This window comes from Bacillus rossius, chromosome 1, assembly GCF_032445375.1.
Source record: "Bacillus rossius redtenbacheri isolate Brsri chromosome 1, Brsri_v3, whole genome shotgun sequence".
NCBI lineage: Eukaryota > Metazoa > Arthropoda > Insecta > Phasmatodea > Bacillidae > Bacillus > Bacillus rossius.
In genome coordinates, this window is record NC_086330.1 from 119,863,977 (window position 1) to 119,881,287 (window position 17,311).

The following is a 17,311-nucleotide window of genomic DNA, read 5'->3' on the forward strand; positions in this document are numbered from 1 at the left end:
CTGCAGAATCTGGCATAAAATAAACAAGTACCCAAACCTGGGGTAGTTTTCCTGAAACAACATATTCCTCCACGCATGCCAGTGAGAACGCATGCCCTCCAGTGTATGACCGTAGCAAGGGCACGCTGGCTTCCACCTTGCCGACTGCTTGGTCACACAGTCTTGTCGAAATTGAAGCACTCATTTCGCACTAGCATACTTACCCGAAAATTTAACAGCACACCAAGATGTATTTTTGTAGCTCAAGAGATGAAAATTGATGTTTTTTGGACCTCTTGAATCATCCCAACAGCGTCCAGGATAGTGAGACAATATGAAGCTACAACTACTATTGAAGATTAGGAAATTGGAACTTGGTACCTGCAACTCCCCTGATTGGATGAGGACTGTTACACATGGAAAGAGCTAACCAATGATGTCAGTCTGGAACAGAGTAGCTGGACGACTTCGGCGATTTCGCTGAATTCTTCGCGCACTATATATTGTCATCGTCCAACATAGTATAAGAATACTCGGTTGTTGTTACACCCTGCATCTGATGTAAAATAAAACAGATTTCCTGTTTCAGAAACTGTATAAGCAATATCACTCAACCTTTTCTTATTTTTGTGAGAAAAATTATATGTTAATTTGTTTAGCCCACTAAGGAGTAACAGTGCTAAGAGAGAGAATGAATGACACTATTGCTATTTGGAGAGCATGAACTGCCATTAGATAATTAAATTTGCATAAATTTACATACACTATAACAGTCGAAATCCTCCATTTTTCATTGATAAAATGAAAATATATAAAAATTTAATTTTGAAGTTGCTGCCAAAGACAAAATGAGAAATAAAAGTATACACTAACATAATGCAATACACTGAAACCCCTCAAATCCGAACCGTGGAAATCCGAACCGTGGAAATCTGAAAAAGTTTTTTTTAAAAAATTTAAGTTTGAAAAACACATGCAAAAAAGAGAAACTTATTTAGTCATAAACACGCGCGCACGCACACACGCACACGCACATGCACACATGCGTGCACACGCACGCACACGCGCATGCACAAACACACGAATGCATACACACGCACTCACGCACTTGCACGCACACATGCACGCACACGCACGCACGCGCACACGCACACACGGTAGGGATGGGTCGAATACCAAAAAAATGCTGGTTCCGTTTTCTGTGCCGGTTCCAAACTTTAAATTTCGGTTCCAGTACTCGTATCCAGTACTCTGTTTTAGGATTTGGTTTCAACTATTGAAACACTTTTGTTTAACAGCTAAATTAAAACAGTATGGTAGGTAATCTTAAATAATAATTTTACTAATGCTCCTTAAAAACAAACAAGGTGAGCAAATATGTGTAAGTACTGTTTAAACAGTTTAAACAGTTTAAACAAGTAATGCTAAATATAACATTTTAGTATTTCACACTAAATTCATTTTAGATTTTTATTCAAAAAAATGAGCATCTTCACTCTCTCTGGATCTAAACGATTCCTTTTGGAGTCGCAAATAAATCCTGCAGTGCTGAAGAGTCTCTCACTGCAAACTGTTGCAGGTGGCACACACAAGTACTTTTTTTAAAGTGTCTGTAGTGGTTTGCACTGATCCCTTTTCTTCCAATATTCTGTGACAGAGCAGTCAGGTGGCATGTTATCCTTATTGAAGTACTGTTGAAGCTGTTCTGCCATGGAACCACAACCAGAATCCCGACTACTATTAACTTGATGGGTAAATAGTGACCAAATCAAATTACTCGAATTGACTGCAACTGTATTGTAGCACTTTTTGTTCCAGATACCTGAAAAAATAAAAAAATTTACTCACATAACTTAATGGAGAAATTTTTTTTTGTGAGCGTGAATTATGTTAGTTCTCTTTTTATAGGCTAATTATAATTTAAGAAAAGAAATCTTACCAAATTCTCAGGAATTTGTAGACCTAATGCTTCCTCCAACAGTCTTATTTTAGCAGCTTCACATTTTGCTTCATCTTTCAAAGCATGGATCTAACAATGTTGCAGACGTCAGAATTTGACTGTTTTCAAGATCCTTGAACCTTATTTAATGGAGGATAACAAGTCATTTTTGAGTCCTTGCAATCCAGAACCAGCTGGAGCAGGCTTTTGTAACTCGTTTTCAATGAGATTGGTAAGGGGAATGACCTTAAATATAAATTACATAACCAGTCACTCACTGAATGATAGTAGAAGAAAATTACAAGACAATGTTAAATATAGGTTACACATATGTACTCACCTCTGCAACAGTCACATGATCTGAGCTGATGTGGATTGTTACAGAATCAAACACCTGGAGGATAGGTATGATGTTTTCCATCAAGGTCCACAGAGAGTTAGACAGTTCTGGTATATTGAGCTCTGCACAAGCCAATAATATTGCCTTCTTCTGCTCATGCAGTCTCTTGAACATGTGCAGTGTCGTATTCCACCTTGTGGGCTCGTCCTGAATAAGTCGATGCTGCACCACACCTGCAGTGATTTGGCAAGTCTTCAGCACCTTGGTGGCACGTGCAGAGTGCTTCAAGTGGCCTACTATTTTCTTGCTTGAAGAAACCAAGTTATTGATAATTTTAATGTTCAAGAAAGCTTCATTGAGCACCAGCTGCAGGGTATGTGCTAGGCATGAGGTGTGCTGGAAAGGTGACAGTTATAACCCAGCAACAAGGGTACGGGCATTGTCTCGCACAATGGCCACCACTTTTTGCAGAAGTCCCCATTTTTCTAACAAAGAAGTGATGAATTCGGAAATATTTTCTGCAGTGTGGCTTACTTCGGGGAACGGTATAACTTCCAAACACACATGGTGCAATACAAATTCCATTGTTGTACAGTTACACTTAGAAAATCAGTGTTTGCCACTGATGTCCACAGGTCTGTAGTTACATACTGCAACAAACTCTGCATCTTGTAACTGGACTTCAACACTTTTAACTGTACTTTCGTACATGGCTGGAACAATAACATTGCTTAGTGTTTTTCGGGTTGGCATTGTAAACTGAGTCTCAAGGTGCTCAATTAGTTCCTTAAATCCTCTGTTCTCAACTAGGTTGAGGGGTTGGCCATCCTCGCACACCATTTTTGCAACAAGATGTGTAATTTTTGTCTGCCTTTTATCATCAATTTTAAATTTAGTAGCTTTATCATATACTTGTGTCAAGGTCTGCTGCTTCGGAGATATCCGATACTGAGGCCCTTTTTTTCCGTTTGCACATTTCTGAGCTAGTAGACATGGACGTGCTTGCAGTTGCCACATTTGCCAAACTTGTCAAGCTTTCACTTGGTGCAAATTCTGTAACAGATGCTTGTGAACCAGATTTTGAAAAACAAGGGCCAGCTTGCACAGATTCTACTCGCAGTCTTTTGGGATGTTGCTTTTTTTTATGTTTATGAAGATTTGAAGTTGACCTAGAAGAACCTCGGGATATGCGACTTTTGCAGTAGTTGCATAATGCATATTCACTGTCCATGGAGTCAATGGAAAAATGTTCCGAAACGACCGACATTTTAAAGAAAATACAATGTTTTGAATGTTACCACTTTATTTTCATTTCGTGTCACGTTGACACAAACAAAAAAATGTACCGCGCCTTAATGAAAAATAGCTATTTCCAAATAATAAAGTTAGTTGTGCCTTTTGCACAGATAAATTAATTGTAAATTGTCACAATTCGAACAGTAGATAGCTTTTGAGTTTCGATTTTAAACTGTGGATAAAATATATAGGTCATTTCCGCTATTTATATTTACGTTTTTTTTTTATAACCTCAAATAGTGACAAAACACGGCAATGTTCACAGCCATAGATAAGCTCCAAAACACGGCAATCTCACTACTCACTTGCCGATGTTTCGTGAATTTTCCACTGTAAGCGCTTCATTTTTACAATAACTATATAAAATCATAGGTGAGGTCTTTGTGATGAACACAACTGTATAGATATCTATGGACATATTACTCTTGTTTACATCACGATCATGCACATAAATACGTTTCATGTTTATTGTTTATGTCTGAAAACTGAAAAGGTTATCAGAAATACTGTTTCGTGTTTCTTAGATTTCAAGATGTTAATTAAAAATTATGTCGATGGGCAGATAATTCATTATGCGCAACAAATAATGCAGTAATTTGTAACCTGCACATGTGTTTATGACCATGTAAATGACCGGACTCGAAGTTACAACAACGCCGGTTCCGGGTCATTAACGCCGAGAACCACTGAAAACTAGAACCGAGAACCGGGACCGACCCATCCCTAATATATACATATATATATTCTACATTGAAACCTTATTTTCCATAATCAATTGAAAATTATTTAAGAAGTACAGTTAGCATACCTAACAAAGTGTAAATGAGTGTACATACGGATTGAAAAACACTAAAAGTTGGTTATTGAAATTCTTTAGGGTAATCACTTTGCAAAAACAATGAAATAACAATAGAAACACATAAAATATTACTTAATCTTTCACTTGAAATCCATTATCTTCAATTGTTGAAATGACGAAAACCTTCCTGTGGAGGCAATTGCACGCCAGTGTCGCATGAACATGACATCATTTGACATGGCTGCTGTGTGTTGTTCTACGAAACTCAAGGCAATGTCAAGAGCAGAGGCAGCATCAATATAAGTCACATTGACTGTCAAAGTTTCTTCTTCCTCACTGTCACTAGCCCACTCCTCTAGACAACCTTCTCCAGCATCCTCCCAACCTGGTACTTGCTGAACAAGATGAAGGAGCTCAGTGTTATCGTCTTGTGTGACAGGTGTAGGTGTAGGTGTTTCCTTGAACTCGAGGCTAGGCGAAAGCTTCTTCCAAGATCTCGGCAGTAAGTTACAATTGTATTTTGCCACGGTTCTGCAACCCAGTAAATAATGTCTTTTATTGTAACTTTCTTCAGCTTCTCAAGGAAAGAAAAAGAACAATTTTCTTCAATAAGATATCCATATCGTAAGAGCGTTTTTCGGTAGCTTAGTTTTATATCCTATAGAACACCCTGATACATAGGCTGCAGAAGCAATGTCACATTGGGAGGCAGAGAAACTGCTTTTATGTCTCTGCATATCAGCCGCATGTCTGATGGGTGAGAAGGCATTGTCTATCAGAAGTAGAGCTCGAGGTGGTAGTCCATTTTCTTCATTAAACCTTTTCATTGAAGGTATAAATTGCTTGTCAAACCACTTCTTAAAAAGAGAACTAGTCATCCATGCCTTGTTTTGATTCCTGTAATACGCAGGGAGAGAATTCATATTCATATTCTTAAGGGCTCGTGGTTTGGCAGATTTACCAATCACTATCAATGGAAGCTTGTTTGATCCCGCTGCGTTACTGCAGGCTAAAACCGTAATATGCTGTTTGTACATTTTAAAACCCGGCGCAGAATATGCCTCTTTTGAATCAAGACATTTAGTGGGAAGAACTTAAAATTTAAACCTAGTCTTGTCTGTATTTTAAATTTGCTGTGGCGAGTAGTTTCCTGAAGAAATCAAATCACTAAATTTGCTTAGGTATTCTTCTGCAGAAGCTGTGTCAACTGATAGCTTCTCTCCGCTTATTGACAGTTGTCTAATCTCATGCCTTTTCTTCCATGATCCAACCATCTGTTGCTAGCAGTGAAGACCAAATCACTGTTCATTAGTTCATTAAGACGTAATGCCTTCTCTTGAATTAGTGGACCACTAATAAGCACTCCTTTCTGTCGCCTTGTGAAAACCATAAAAAAAACTGCATCAAATTTGTCATTTATGAAAACTGTTACGTGATGGCGTTCACTGTTACATTGCAAAACTGTTCAATTTTGACACATTTTTTTCTCTAGTCACTGATTGTTGCTTTACCAACACTAAACCCACCAGCCAACTTTGTCAAACTTTCCCTAGCGTCCAAACGCTTTAAAGCTTTCAGTTTTTGTTTTACAGTACAAGAACTATGTTTTCATTTGCTTGCCAATAACAACGCAACTCGAACAGAAAGAACAGCACACCAATAAAGAAGTGCAGTGACAGGAGACACGCACAGAAGAACAGATGGGAGCTGACTAACTACAAGACTGTTAGAGTAGTATTCTATTTTCAGAGAAGGCCTGCCAAACGACTATACGATCAGCTACCTCCCCGCCGCCTGCTCATGAGTCAAGGTCACTAACCTCCCTCGGTGCGCCAAAACCAGCCTGTCTCGCTCAATGTACAGTCCTATACCGTAACGAGGTCTCGTTATTACGTTATGGATAGTTTTCGGCTAATCTGAACATACTGAAATACGAACAGGCTACAGCCCCAGTTATTTCGGATTTGAGGGGTTTCACTGTATAGTGCAAAGAGATAACATCTTTCTCCAGAAACGCTTTCAATTAAATCACATTTCTTTGCATAGAGATAACATATATAGATATTTATGTATGGCTTGTATCCATACAGTATTGCTACTTAGAATATTTCCCTTGATTTAAAATGTTATGTAAATCCATTCTTATTATCCGCCTAACGTACTTCAAAAAAATTTACTACACAGACCGTAATCATTAAATTCCTTAAATTATATTACATTAATATTGTTTATTTTGTCCAGTAAAAGTAACACTGCCTCAGAATAATCGGATGTAGCGTAACCCAAGTAGCCTAAGAGAAAGAGGACCTGGCTGCTGGTTGAGAGAGACATCCTGGTTACAGTATCACTGGGCCGGCTCATCAAGTAAGCACTGACTTTGACACATGCAGATGAAGTTGCGTGTTCAGTTTTGCAGCCGCATGCATTTGATCACATTCTATTCAGTCGAATGTGACATACTTAGTTATGTTTGCTCAGTTGTGATGTGATGCAAAGTAAAGTATTACTCCCAGTTGATTAACCTGCCAAGTTTTGTTTGGATTGTTCTTTCCAAACTGTGAAATCTGCTGTTAAGTAAACACATGCTGTTTATTATATATTTACTGCAACTTATGTTTTTTACAGACAGTGAAATTGGGTTCAGTCATGTGTACTCGGCTGAATTGCCATTATGTTTTAAGACATTTTTATGTAAAACTGTATTTAAAACATTTGCATTTGTATTAACCAAAATCAGCATTACTTTCTATGTACTATTATTAAATTTACTATTGGCACAAGTATTTGCTGGAAGCTTATTGGCATTTCATGTGGACTGTCTTTAGCAGTTTCTACAGATGAACATTTTAGAGTTCTTCATTTTAGTTCTCAATATGTTGTGCATGTATGCATTATATAAAAAATAATTCCTGGAAATTTATTGATTTGCATTTTAACAAAATTACCGTCTCATTAAATAACATAAATATTTTTCTCTTTGCTTCTATAGCATAATAGTAAATTTTTAATAAAAATAGTTTTTGACAATTGTATTCATCTAATTTTTTTTGTAGGATCAATTATAAAGTCTGACGACTTATTTTGTTAAAAATTTATGTAGCAATGTAGTGAGGAGAAGATGTAATAGTTTCTTAGTTGTAATTTTTAGTTTGCTTGAGGCCATATGCATGCAATTTTTAAACATTAGTTGTAGTGCATGTATACGTTGACCTAAGTTGAATTATACATGTTAAAGGTATAGAGTTTAGTCAGATTATCTGCAATAAATTTAATTTTAGATCAGTAGTGAAGATGTGTGTCTGCTTAGCCATAGAACACTGATTATGGGATTGCTAAGAGTGAATATGCTAATATTATTGTTTTTATCAACATTATTTGACGGTATCTATTTTATTATTTATTCAAGATGATTTTTCCACATAAAATATTTATATCATCTACTCAGCCTCAACTTCAGTCTGTGTGTTGAATTGTATACTACGTATATGCCATGTATAAAACATGAAGATTTTTGTATTGGGGTTTATTTGAGATATGTACTTCCATTTACTACCCCCATCTAATACATTCTATTGCACTTCATTCTCTATGATTAATTCCTTATTTAACTCTAATTACGTACCTTGATTAGTAGCAAATCCCTAAATCATTTCCATTTATAACTGTCACCGAACAGTATATACACTAACCATACATGTATGAATTTCAAGAGGAAATATTTACTTTCACAAATGTTGATAGAATATTTTACATTGCATTGTATTGAAGAAGGGAGATGACAAATTACAAAAAAGGGTAAATAATGTTTTAATGTTTTTTAAATACCGTAATGTAGTTATAAGAAGAACAAACATATTACATTTGTGTATTATTTACAAGAAATATAAGTATGGGTCTTAAGATCCTACAGCTAAAATAATATATCTGTACTATTTTTTTTTTGTGTTTCAGAACAATTTTTCTGCATATGGGGAAAATAAGGAGGACTATAGTGATCTGCCTCCTAATCAGAGGAGAAAAAAGTTAACTCTCAGAATAGAAGATATCACTGCAAAAATACAACAGGAAACTGCAGCAAGGTGAGATTACTTGAGCCAGCCTTAGTAAAGGTGCTTTCTGGCTTATGTAGAGAGCTAGATAGAACAGGAGCGTAGGGTGATGTTGACCTGTAGATAGATTGTGTGTGCATGCCAAAAACTGACCGGGTGTGCAGTCTTTGCATTGATGGCTCGCTTCAGTGTAACGTCAGTGTTTTATTTTTTTACAAAATAGCAACAAATCACGGTCTGATAATATTAATACTCTACACAGTAATTTACAAATGCAAAAGTGGTTATTGAAACACACATTTTTTCCATCAAGAACTTCTATTCAGTTTTTTTTTGACTGATGTTGGTAAACGGATGGCACTAGGAAATGTTGTTTTCAAAATGGTGTATGGTGTTACAAAGCTGTGCTTGCAGTTTGGTTGCCAGACAGCTGTCTCATTTAAGCCTTTTACCTTATTTCCCCGCAGACAGGTAAAAATTGGGAAACTGAGAATTTAAATTGTCTTTTCAATACCTGGAAAACTCATGGTAATTGACAAAATGTTAATTACCAAACTGGATTAGTAATGTTTTGATACTTATGTGTTTCTTTAATGTCTTAAAACTAATCTATTCTTTAATCACAAATTCATGTATATTTGAAAACCCATCTCTTAATTAATTAAACAAAATAACAAAAAATTATCAATCAACTGTGTGTTGATTTTGTGGTCACAATCAATAATGTATGGTTTCAAAGTTTGATAAAAAAAAAAAATTATTGCTACTGGTAGTGCTGGGTGCATAGCATTGAAGAAAAGATAACAGTTGTGTATTGTGTATTGTGTTGTAGAATATTTTATGGTCAATGTGATATTTTACGTGTGGTCAAATGTGTTTTGATACATATTTTTAGTATTGTATATTTGTGTTATCGTGCAAAATAGATTGACAGGGAATATTGTTTATTAGCATAAGGAGAACTCAGGGAAGTTGTAAACAGTATAAGTATGGGATCTTTGGTATGTTAGACTAGACCAAAAAAGTTATTACCAGTTTTTATTAACTGCTGTGACAGCATCAAATGCAAGAGGGCCGTTCTTTGTTATCTGACACCACCAGTATTTCCACTGGAAGGAAAGGGATAGGGTAGGAGTTGGTATTCTGCATTGGATTGGACTGAGAGTTCGTGATTTAAGTAGGTAATGCCGTTTATTCGCTGAACACTGTTCAGCCTTGTACATAGACGGGTCGCTGGGTGCTCCCACTTTAGCTGAGTCTCGAACACAGACCTCTGTCGCGAGTGCCATCCGCCCTGCGCATGACTATGTGAGGCTCGTGGCCTGCTGGACTCTGCTCCCACTAGCCTCTTAGCGACAGAACATTATCTCTGCATAGCTTCTAATTACTGGCCTAACACCAGCCCGATAACAAGCATCCCTAGAGCTTGCTAAACACACACTGTAAACTCTACTGAACCCGTGCCACCAAAAATACTTTTCAACTTGCGTGAGGTGTGTGGTGAGAGACAATACATTGCAAGGTGGCAGTTCTTGCATGGGTGCAGCAACCTGGGTGCTGCAGCGACAATAGCACACACTCAAACGGCCTTTACAGACTTGTTGCTAGATAAATGCTGTTACCCTAAGTTTTTTTTATTGTCTTAAGTTCTCTGGAGTTAATGAATTGTTTACAATAATTTGTGGCATACGTTCAGTGATTCAAAAGAAGTCTGTGGTATATTGTACTGTGTTGAAACGAAAGAAAAATACTTATATACTATATATTTGCTTATTGGTGCGTTACAATCATGGTATTTGAACACTTTAAATTATACTACTACTATAGTGTATTGATATTTAATACAATTACAAAGTTATAAGTATTTTCTTTGAATGATTCTTGAAATGGGGAAGATAGATTCAAAACCATATATTAGTTTACACCGTGTGTCCTAGAGTAGAGGAAACTTGAAGAAAGGATAAACAATGAATACACAAACACACAGAAAAACAAGCCAAAATCAGCCTATGTCAAATATTTGTCGCTGTATTTTTCAAGTTTGTGTTGTTTTGTCTGTATTTACTGATTTTGTTGTAACTCTCTCACCTTTGTCAGCCCACCAGGTTCATCTGTGCTGTGACATTGTTCCAACACTAATTTCTTCCACATAATTCTTTGCAATGACGATGCATTTAACATTTGACATTGGATGATTTTGGCTTGTTTTCCTGTGTGTTTGTGTATTTCTTTTTGTCTGTTCTTCACATTTTCTCCGACACACAGTGTAAACTATAAATGGCATAAGTAGTGCGTACTATTCAAACATGTACTAAAACCTTTATTTAACATTTGTGTGTTATACTGCCAGGAAAGGAAGAATGAAAATGCAGTTAGCCATGTAGGATGTGTTTGCTGTGATAACTGCAGTGTTATGGGCTGGTGCGTGCAGGGACGGACTGATGAAGATGAAGGCAGTGTACGAGCAGAACCCGCACCTCGGCGACCCCATGTCCATAGAGGGCCAGCTGAACGAGTGTGGCCACCGGCTGGACAAACTGCGCCTCGAGCTGCAGAAGTTCCAGGGCTTCCTGGAGGAGGCGGAGAACACTGTTCCGAAGACCGGCGTGGTTTTGTCGTCTGTGTCCCCAAGTGCGCCTAGTCGCCGCAGCAAGTCTGTCGTCCAAGCCCACCACCTCAACGGAGGGCATCTGCAGAGGCACCACAGGTGAGGAACACTTGTCCGCCCGTGTAGTCCCACTACTGGAAATGAAACTGCAAAATTGTACATTTTTTCCTATTTACAAAAATTTAATCTACAGGTTCTTTGTTTTAAGAAGTAACAACGTTTACACCACCAAGTTAACTGTTTAGGTAAATTCTTTTACTCCCTTTAGCTTTATGATTCTGATTTTAACAAGTGCCTTCTCTAGTCTGATGAAAAATGCCCTGTGGTAAAAATTAAAAAATGAACTTTTAAATTTTAGAGTTTTATGCCCTGCTACTCCTAAAGTATCCTCTAGTATTGTCATATATATAAAAGTTCAGAGCATTTTTTATGGATTGACCAACAAGGTTATTCTTTTAATAAGGATAAGATCATAAATCTATTTGTATGTACAAATGGCTGTGTTCTCAGAAACAGTGGTGGGTCCGGAGGCGAGGAGGACTCTCTGAGCCGCTCAGCTTCGGACTCCAGCGTGTCTAACCCGACAGTGAACCACAAACGGTCGGCACCTGGCACTCCACTTCCCTCTCATGGGTAAGTGTGTGCGCCTGGGATGGCTCATGCCTAAACATTATTCTGAAAAAACTCATTTTAGCCATTTTCACTCAGGTAAAATACAATTTGAAAACAAAATAGTCCTACAACCTTTGTGAATGCTTAAATGCCTTTTTTAAACATACACGGTGATATTTTGAGCAGTTTTTTTTATTGACAGGTTTTTTCCGCAGCTCTGCACAATGTGGGTGTGCCCAGTTAGGCGAGGCCCTTCAGTAATATGATTGAAACATCTGAGTTATGATTAGCTCTACTTATAAATATTTCTTGTGTATGTTTGAATTTTTTACACTCTGTAATAATTTAACATTTAAATAATTTTTTGTTCCTTCTTTTTTTTTCTACAATTAGTGTTGTTGACTACACTTTACGAGTTCTTAATATTACACCTAATAGTCATTCGTTCGTTTTGAATGTTTAATAAGATATAGTAAAGCAGCTTTAATTATCAAAATTGAGTATGTCTTCTAATGTGTACCGTATTTATCCAAGTAAGCCATGCTCTCGAATAAGTGTCACACTAATAAAATTTAGATCATAACCCAAAATACCTATTGGTTGTTTAGAATAATCCTTGTGCTATACCTTTGTAAACAGAACTTGTAACCACATTTTTATGTTTGTATTAAATGTTTACATGAACTAAACTATAGAAAATTATAAAATACCTTCAATTATTTTCTGTTAGATAAATGGCATTCTGGGTACCAGTACTGCCATCTGCCACTTATTTTTTCCAGCACTGTTTATTTTTGCTTCAAGAGTACTTTTAAATATATCAATATTGCTAGTAACATACTTTTTATATACACATTGTTTAAGATACCAGGTGGTAACTATTTAATTTATGGGTTAATATCAAATGGTAATAAGTTAACCATGGTACAAGGAAAAAGCATAATTCATGTAAAATGGCTACAGACGGCAGCTGTTTGTTTACTGCAATGAAGTGTCATTAACATCTGTGTAAGGAATGTGTGACATAAATGCTATTTTACACACATGAAAAATAAAGAATTAAAAAATAATTATCAATAACAACACACATTAAATTCTCAGGTTTAAAATTTTTTTTGATTATAACACCATTATTACTCAAACTCCATTTATACAACTTTCTGCGACAACATATTTTTTCCCAGCAGCATGATTTCCCTATTCCTGAAAGTTTTTTAATCATTAAAGTTTTTCAGCAACCATAGATGACTGCAACCGCAAACCTTCAGTCATCAATGTAACATCTTTATCACAAATACACACACTCTCAAACATATGTTTGTCTCCTTTTGATAAGCAGCGTGAACTTGTAGTATTCAGTGTTGCTTTGTGGCATTGCGATGTTTTGAATAACTAGCAAAACCATTGTTTTTCAGCACATGTTACAAAAAGTTGTGTGGAGTTTATTTGATTAAAAATGGAAGTATAATAAACATTAATGAATTTTTATTTATTCAACACTTTTTTAAAAATATTATAACTCAAGGATGTGCAAGTCATTTCTGACACAACACATGACTACATGCAAACTTTGGTGTTGTATTTAATTTGTTTGCTTCTTATTTAAAAGGTTTTTATTACTGTATTTTAACTCACTTGTAGTTAAATTTTCTGTTTAATATTGGTACAGTAAAACCTCGCTCGTACGGCCCCTGGTTTGTACGTACACCTCGGTCGTACATACAAATTTTGGGGGGGAAAAAAAGTTTAAAAATATTAAAAACTGTAAGAAATACATTAAAGTTAATTAAAATACAGTCACATCCTGCAGCATTCAGAACAAATACGGGCTACATTACAGATACGCATTGCGCCACAGTAAAAAACTAAAAAAAATGACCGCAAATTGATGGAAATTTATCATCAATAACGCGCCATGCGCGGAGGAAGGTCATTGTACTCGATCAGCTGCTGTTACGGCACGGCGTAGCCGTCGGCTGGCTCTCTCTGTTCTCTGAGCTGCGCTGCGCATGCGCAGTATAACTGACACACCAGTTTTGCCCAGTTCTAATACCAGTTTATTGGTATACGCACCAGTTTTCTTGCTGCCGTGACATGTTCAAGTTTATGTTCATCTTGATGTCTTGATACCAATAATTAATTATTTACAATCCTCAGAAATAAATGGTTAGTTTAAAAAATATGCGTCAACTATACAATACTTCCGAAATTATAAAATACGTATAAAACAGTTACCAAAACTCCGCTCATTTTATCTTGTGAAGTTTATGTCTCGCACCAGTATTTCGGCTAAGTTGTGACATAAATACAGTATCAGAACTTACAAGCAGCCATGTAATATTCCCGACATTCCCGTTACGTTTATACATTCGTGAGTTTACGTTTTTCCCTCGTGCATTTTAGATTGTCTCCTGCTATAATTACTCGGAATTTTACACGCCTAGGCTTAAATCATTACATGTTTAGAAATAAAAGCAACATTTCATGTTATAAAATTTGTATATTTTGGGATTTAAAATGTTCATTGCCGACTAAAAAATTACGTTTTTTACGATGGTTTTAGGCCTACTAGCTAATCATATCTATACTTAAAGTACCCACGGTATTTTTTTATTTGAGCAAATATATTGTGTGTTAATCATTATTTTATTGATATAAAATTTAAAAAAAAAATGTAAACACGGGGCTTACGACACTGCCTTCAGTGTCAAGTTTTTTTCTATTTTTACGTTTGATTAGCTCAAGTGTGGTTCTGCATTAATAGGATATAATTTTGATCGAAAATACATCAGCATAATATATAGACACGGCAGGTCATTTCCCGTGGCAGCGGGACACAGCAACAGCAATTCATTTTCCGCGGCAGCGGTGGGAAAAAGGGGGGGGGGGGGGGGGGGATAGCCACAAATGGACGTAATTTGGCCTCGCTGGTTTGTACGTACAACTCGGTCGTAAGGACAAATTTTGGAGAACCGTGAGTGTACTTAGAATCGAGGTTTCACTCTATATATATGTTGATTTAATGCAAAATTACACTGAAGCATACAACACACCAACATCAAAGGGATATAATAAATTTTTCTCAAAGTGGATTTGTATTATTCATCTTTTAGTTTACATTTTATATGTGAAGATTAAATGAATAGTTTTATAAATTCTCTCAATATTTATGGTCATTTCTAAACTAATAAAATTAAAATTAAATTCTAATTAATGTAATGATGGCATGTAGTTGTGAAAATAGTTTCTTATAGATTTATAGAAAGAAGTATAGAAGCTTTGAAGAAATAGAGGTGTTAGTTCTCAGGAAAGTAAGGTCAATATGAAATAATTACGGTATTTAGTGTCTGCTAAGCACTTAGTGCGTATGCGATAACAAGCAGTGACTGGAGAGCCTTGCACATCCCTGTAGCTGATGCTGTACACATGTGTATATAACAAACATGCAGCTCCTCTCACAGTCCCGAGTCCGGCCTGGGGACGTCGCACACCTCCCTCCCCGACTCGGACCCGGAGCACTCCCAGGCTGGCGACTACGTGGTGGACGGAGACGCGTTGCCGCCACTCGGCATCTGCAGGGCTCTCTACCCGTTCGAAGGTATGTCTGTAGCATGTTTACATTCCTTCCATGTTACTGTTTGTTGCACAGTGAGGAATACAATGTTAACAGATACTTTTCGTGGCCAACTCTTGATTCTGTGATTCCGGGAATAACGCCCCTCTAAGTAACCACCCTCTTTTTTTTTGAAACTGCAAAAACTTTGGTTTAATAAGTCAAAAAATGATGGAAATATTGGCAAGAAAAGTATTTATGTTGTGTTTATTTTGAAAGCATTGTCCTACTTGCAAATGTTGTTACCGTAGGTCGCTGGCTGGCTGGCTGGTTGGCTGGTTGATGAGTGTTCTGTAGTTGCTGTTGCTGCTATGTCCTCGTATTGCAAACCAGGGTGATGTTTCCGTGAGAACTGCTGGGTACTGCTCGTGTAATTCTCAATGGTCACACAAGTACTCCATGAGGCAGACATTCCTCCAGTTGTCCAGGACCCAGACTCTTGTCCATCACGAGTCCTTTTCCTCATGCTCTGATGTAAAACATTAGCCAAATAATCTCAAACATTCAAGAGTCATTCCAGTACCCAAACATTGGTAAATAAATGAAATACAGAAAGTAGCACCCAAAAAAAAAAAAAACCAACATTCAGCATCTTTACCAAATTACTATTTTGACGTGATAACATCTTATAAATCGATGAACGCCGCTGCACGCACGAAAAAGCATGACTCATTGTCATGTTCCGCCTGAGCCGAGCGTGCAAGAACCGGTCAACCACTGTGCAAGAAAATCTTCTATAATATCAAACAGGTTAAGGTGGGCTTTTTAACTAATTGTTCGTGATTATATTTAAACAAATTATTTAAATTAAATTTGCAAAAACTACAAATAATATTTGAAAATTAAAAAGTATGCAATTTTTCATCAATGTTTTCTTATGACGTTATCACGTAAAATTATCATCCGTAAACCGACTTTACAGATAACCCCCTTTTTTTTATCACATAATCGTCACACATTTTATACTAAAATTGTATTTGAAAAGTAGGGGTACATTTTTTATGCAAAGAAAGCATCTTTTGTCAGGTAAAGTTATTCATAAAAACAAAACTTATTCATGGAAAGTACATTTATTTGAAAAGTAGAGTATACAAAAACACACCAAACTTTTTAAGTTAATAAGTCATCCAAGAAAAACATTTTGTTCAATTTTATACAGAAAAATGAAAACCGTGACCCATGAGGCGGAATTAACGCATAACTATCTTCGTAGTACACTTTTACCACAAAATAGTGTTGGCTATCAAATGTAGTTAACTTAGCACTAGACAGAGCATGCGCATGCATGCAGTTGTTGAGCTATGAATATCTATTTGACTACGTTCGCGTTCTCTATATCAGAATCGACATAAATAAACATGAATGATGCCAATTAGCGCTGGCTACATTTTTATAAGCGCTACACAGGGGCGATGAAGATGGAACAGATAAAGATTATGATGTTTGAAAAGTCTTTAAAAGAAAATTTACACATCAGACACTTTGTATTTCTATTAATTAAATAAGTAAGGGGTAGTATCGAAGAAAATATTAGATTTCAACTTTAAAGTACATAGTTTTATATGGGAAAACTACCTACACAAAGCTTTCGGAATCTAACAGCGGGACCAAAAACATAATGCGACGATTATGCGATAAAACACGGTAAATAAACTATCAGAAGTATTTATAACATAAACTAAAGTAAAACATGACATAAAAACACATTACCAAAACACGAATACCTCTAAAATGTACAAATAGATATTATTTACATTACACCAAGAAACCTGACAAAGAATCATAACATTTAAAAAAAAAAATCTTTAACACAATTATTGTTTTATAAGTCAGTCCGCTACACCAGAAAACATGGTGGCTCGTCGAATCGAGAGTGGACTGTACAACAGAAACACATTAACTTTAGAGTTACTTATAAAAATTATTTCAATTTCACATTTTGTAAACAAATTTCTGGAACTTAATTATTTCCTTAGTTTTAAATTGTGTTCATTTTAAACGTATCATCTGAAAATTGGTCATGCATATAAATTGCCACTTTCGTGAGTTTGTGTTAGAAATTATTTCTTGTTGATG

The 17,311-nt window shown here is 36.2% G+C and overlaps 1 protein-coding gene across 4 annotated transcripts in view; it reads left to right on the plus strand.

Moving 5' to 3' along the window:
• The window catches only part of LOC134543535 (formin-binding protein 1-like), a 244,063-nt gene that overhangs the window by 216,550 nt on the left and 10,202 nt on the right, over window positions 1-17,311 (plus strand). The window contains exons 8-11 of one of the 4 annotated variants that reach the window (XM_063388376.1): window positions 8,305-8,432; window positions 10,834-11,109; window positions 11,521-11,643; window positions 15,072-15,220. In XM_063388376.1, the coding sequence (XP_063244446.1) occupies window positions 8,305-8,432; window positions 10,834-11,109; window positions 11,521-11,643; window positions 15,072-15,220 (676 nt within the window). The remainder of the gene's footprint in view (window positions 1-8,304; window positions 8,433-10,833; window positions 11,110-11,520; window positions 11,644-15,071; window positions 15,221-17,311) is intronic. The other 3 variants (XM_063388377.1, XM_063388378.1, XM_063388379.1) reach the window with 3 other exon arrangements.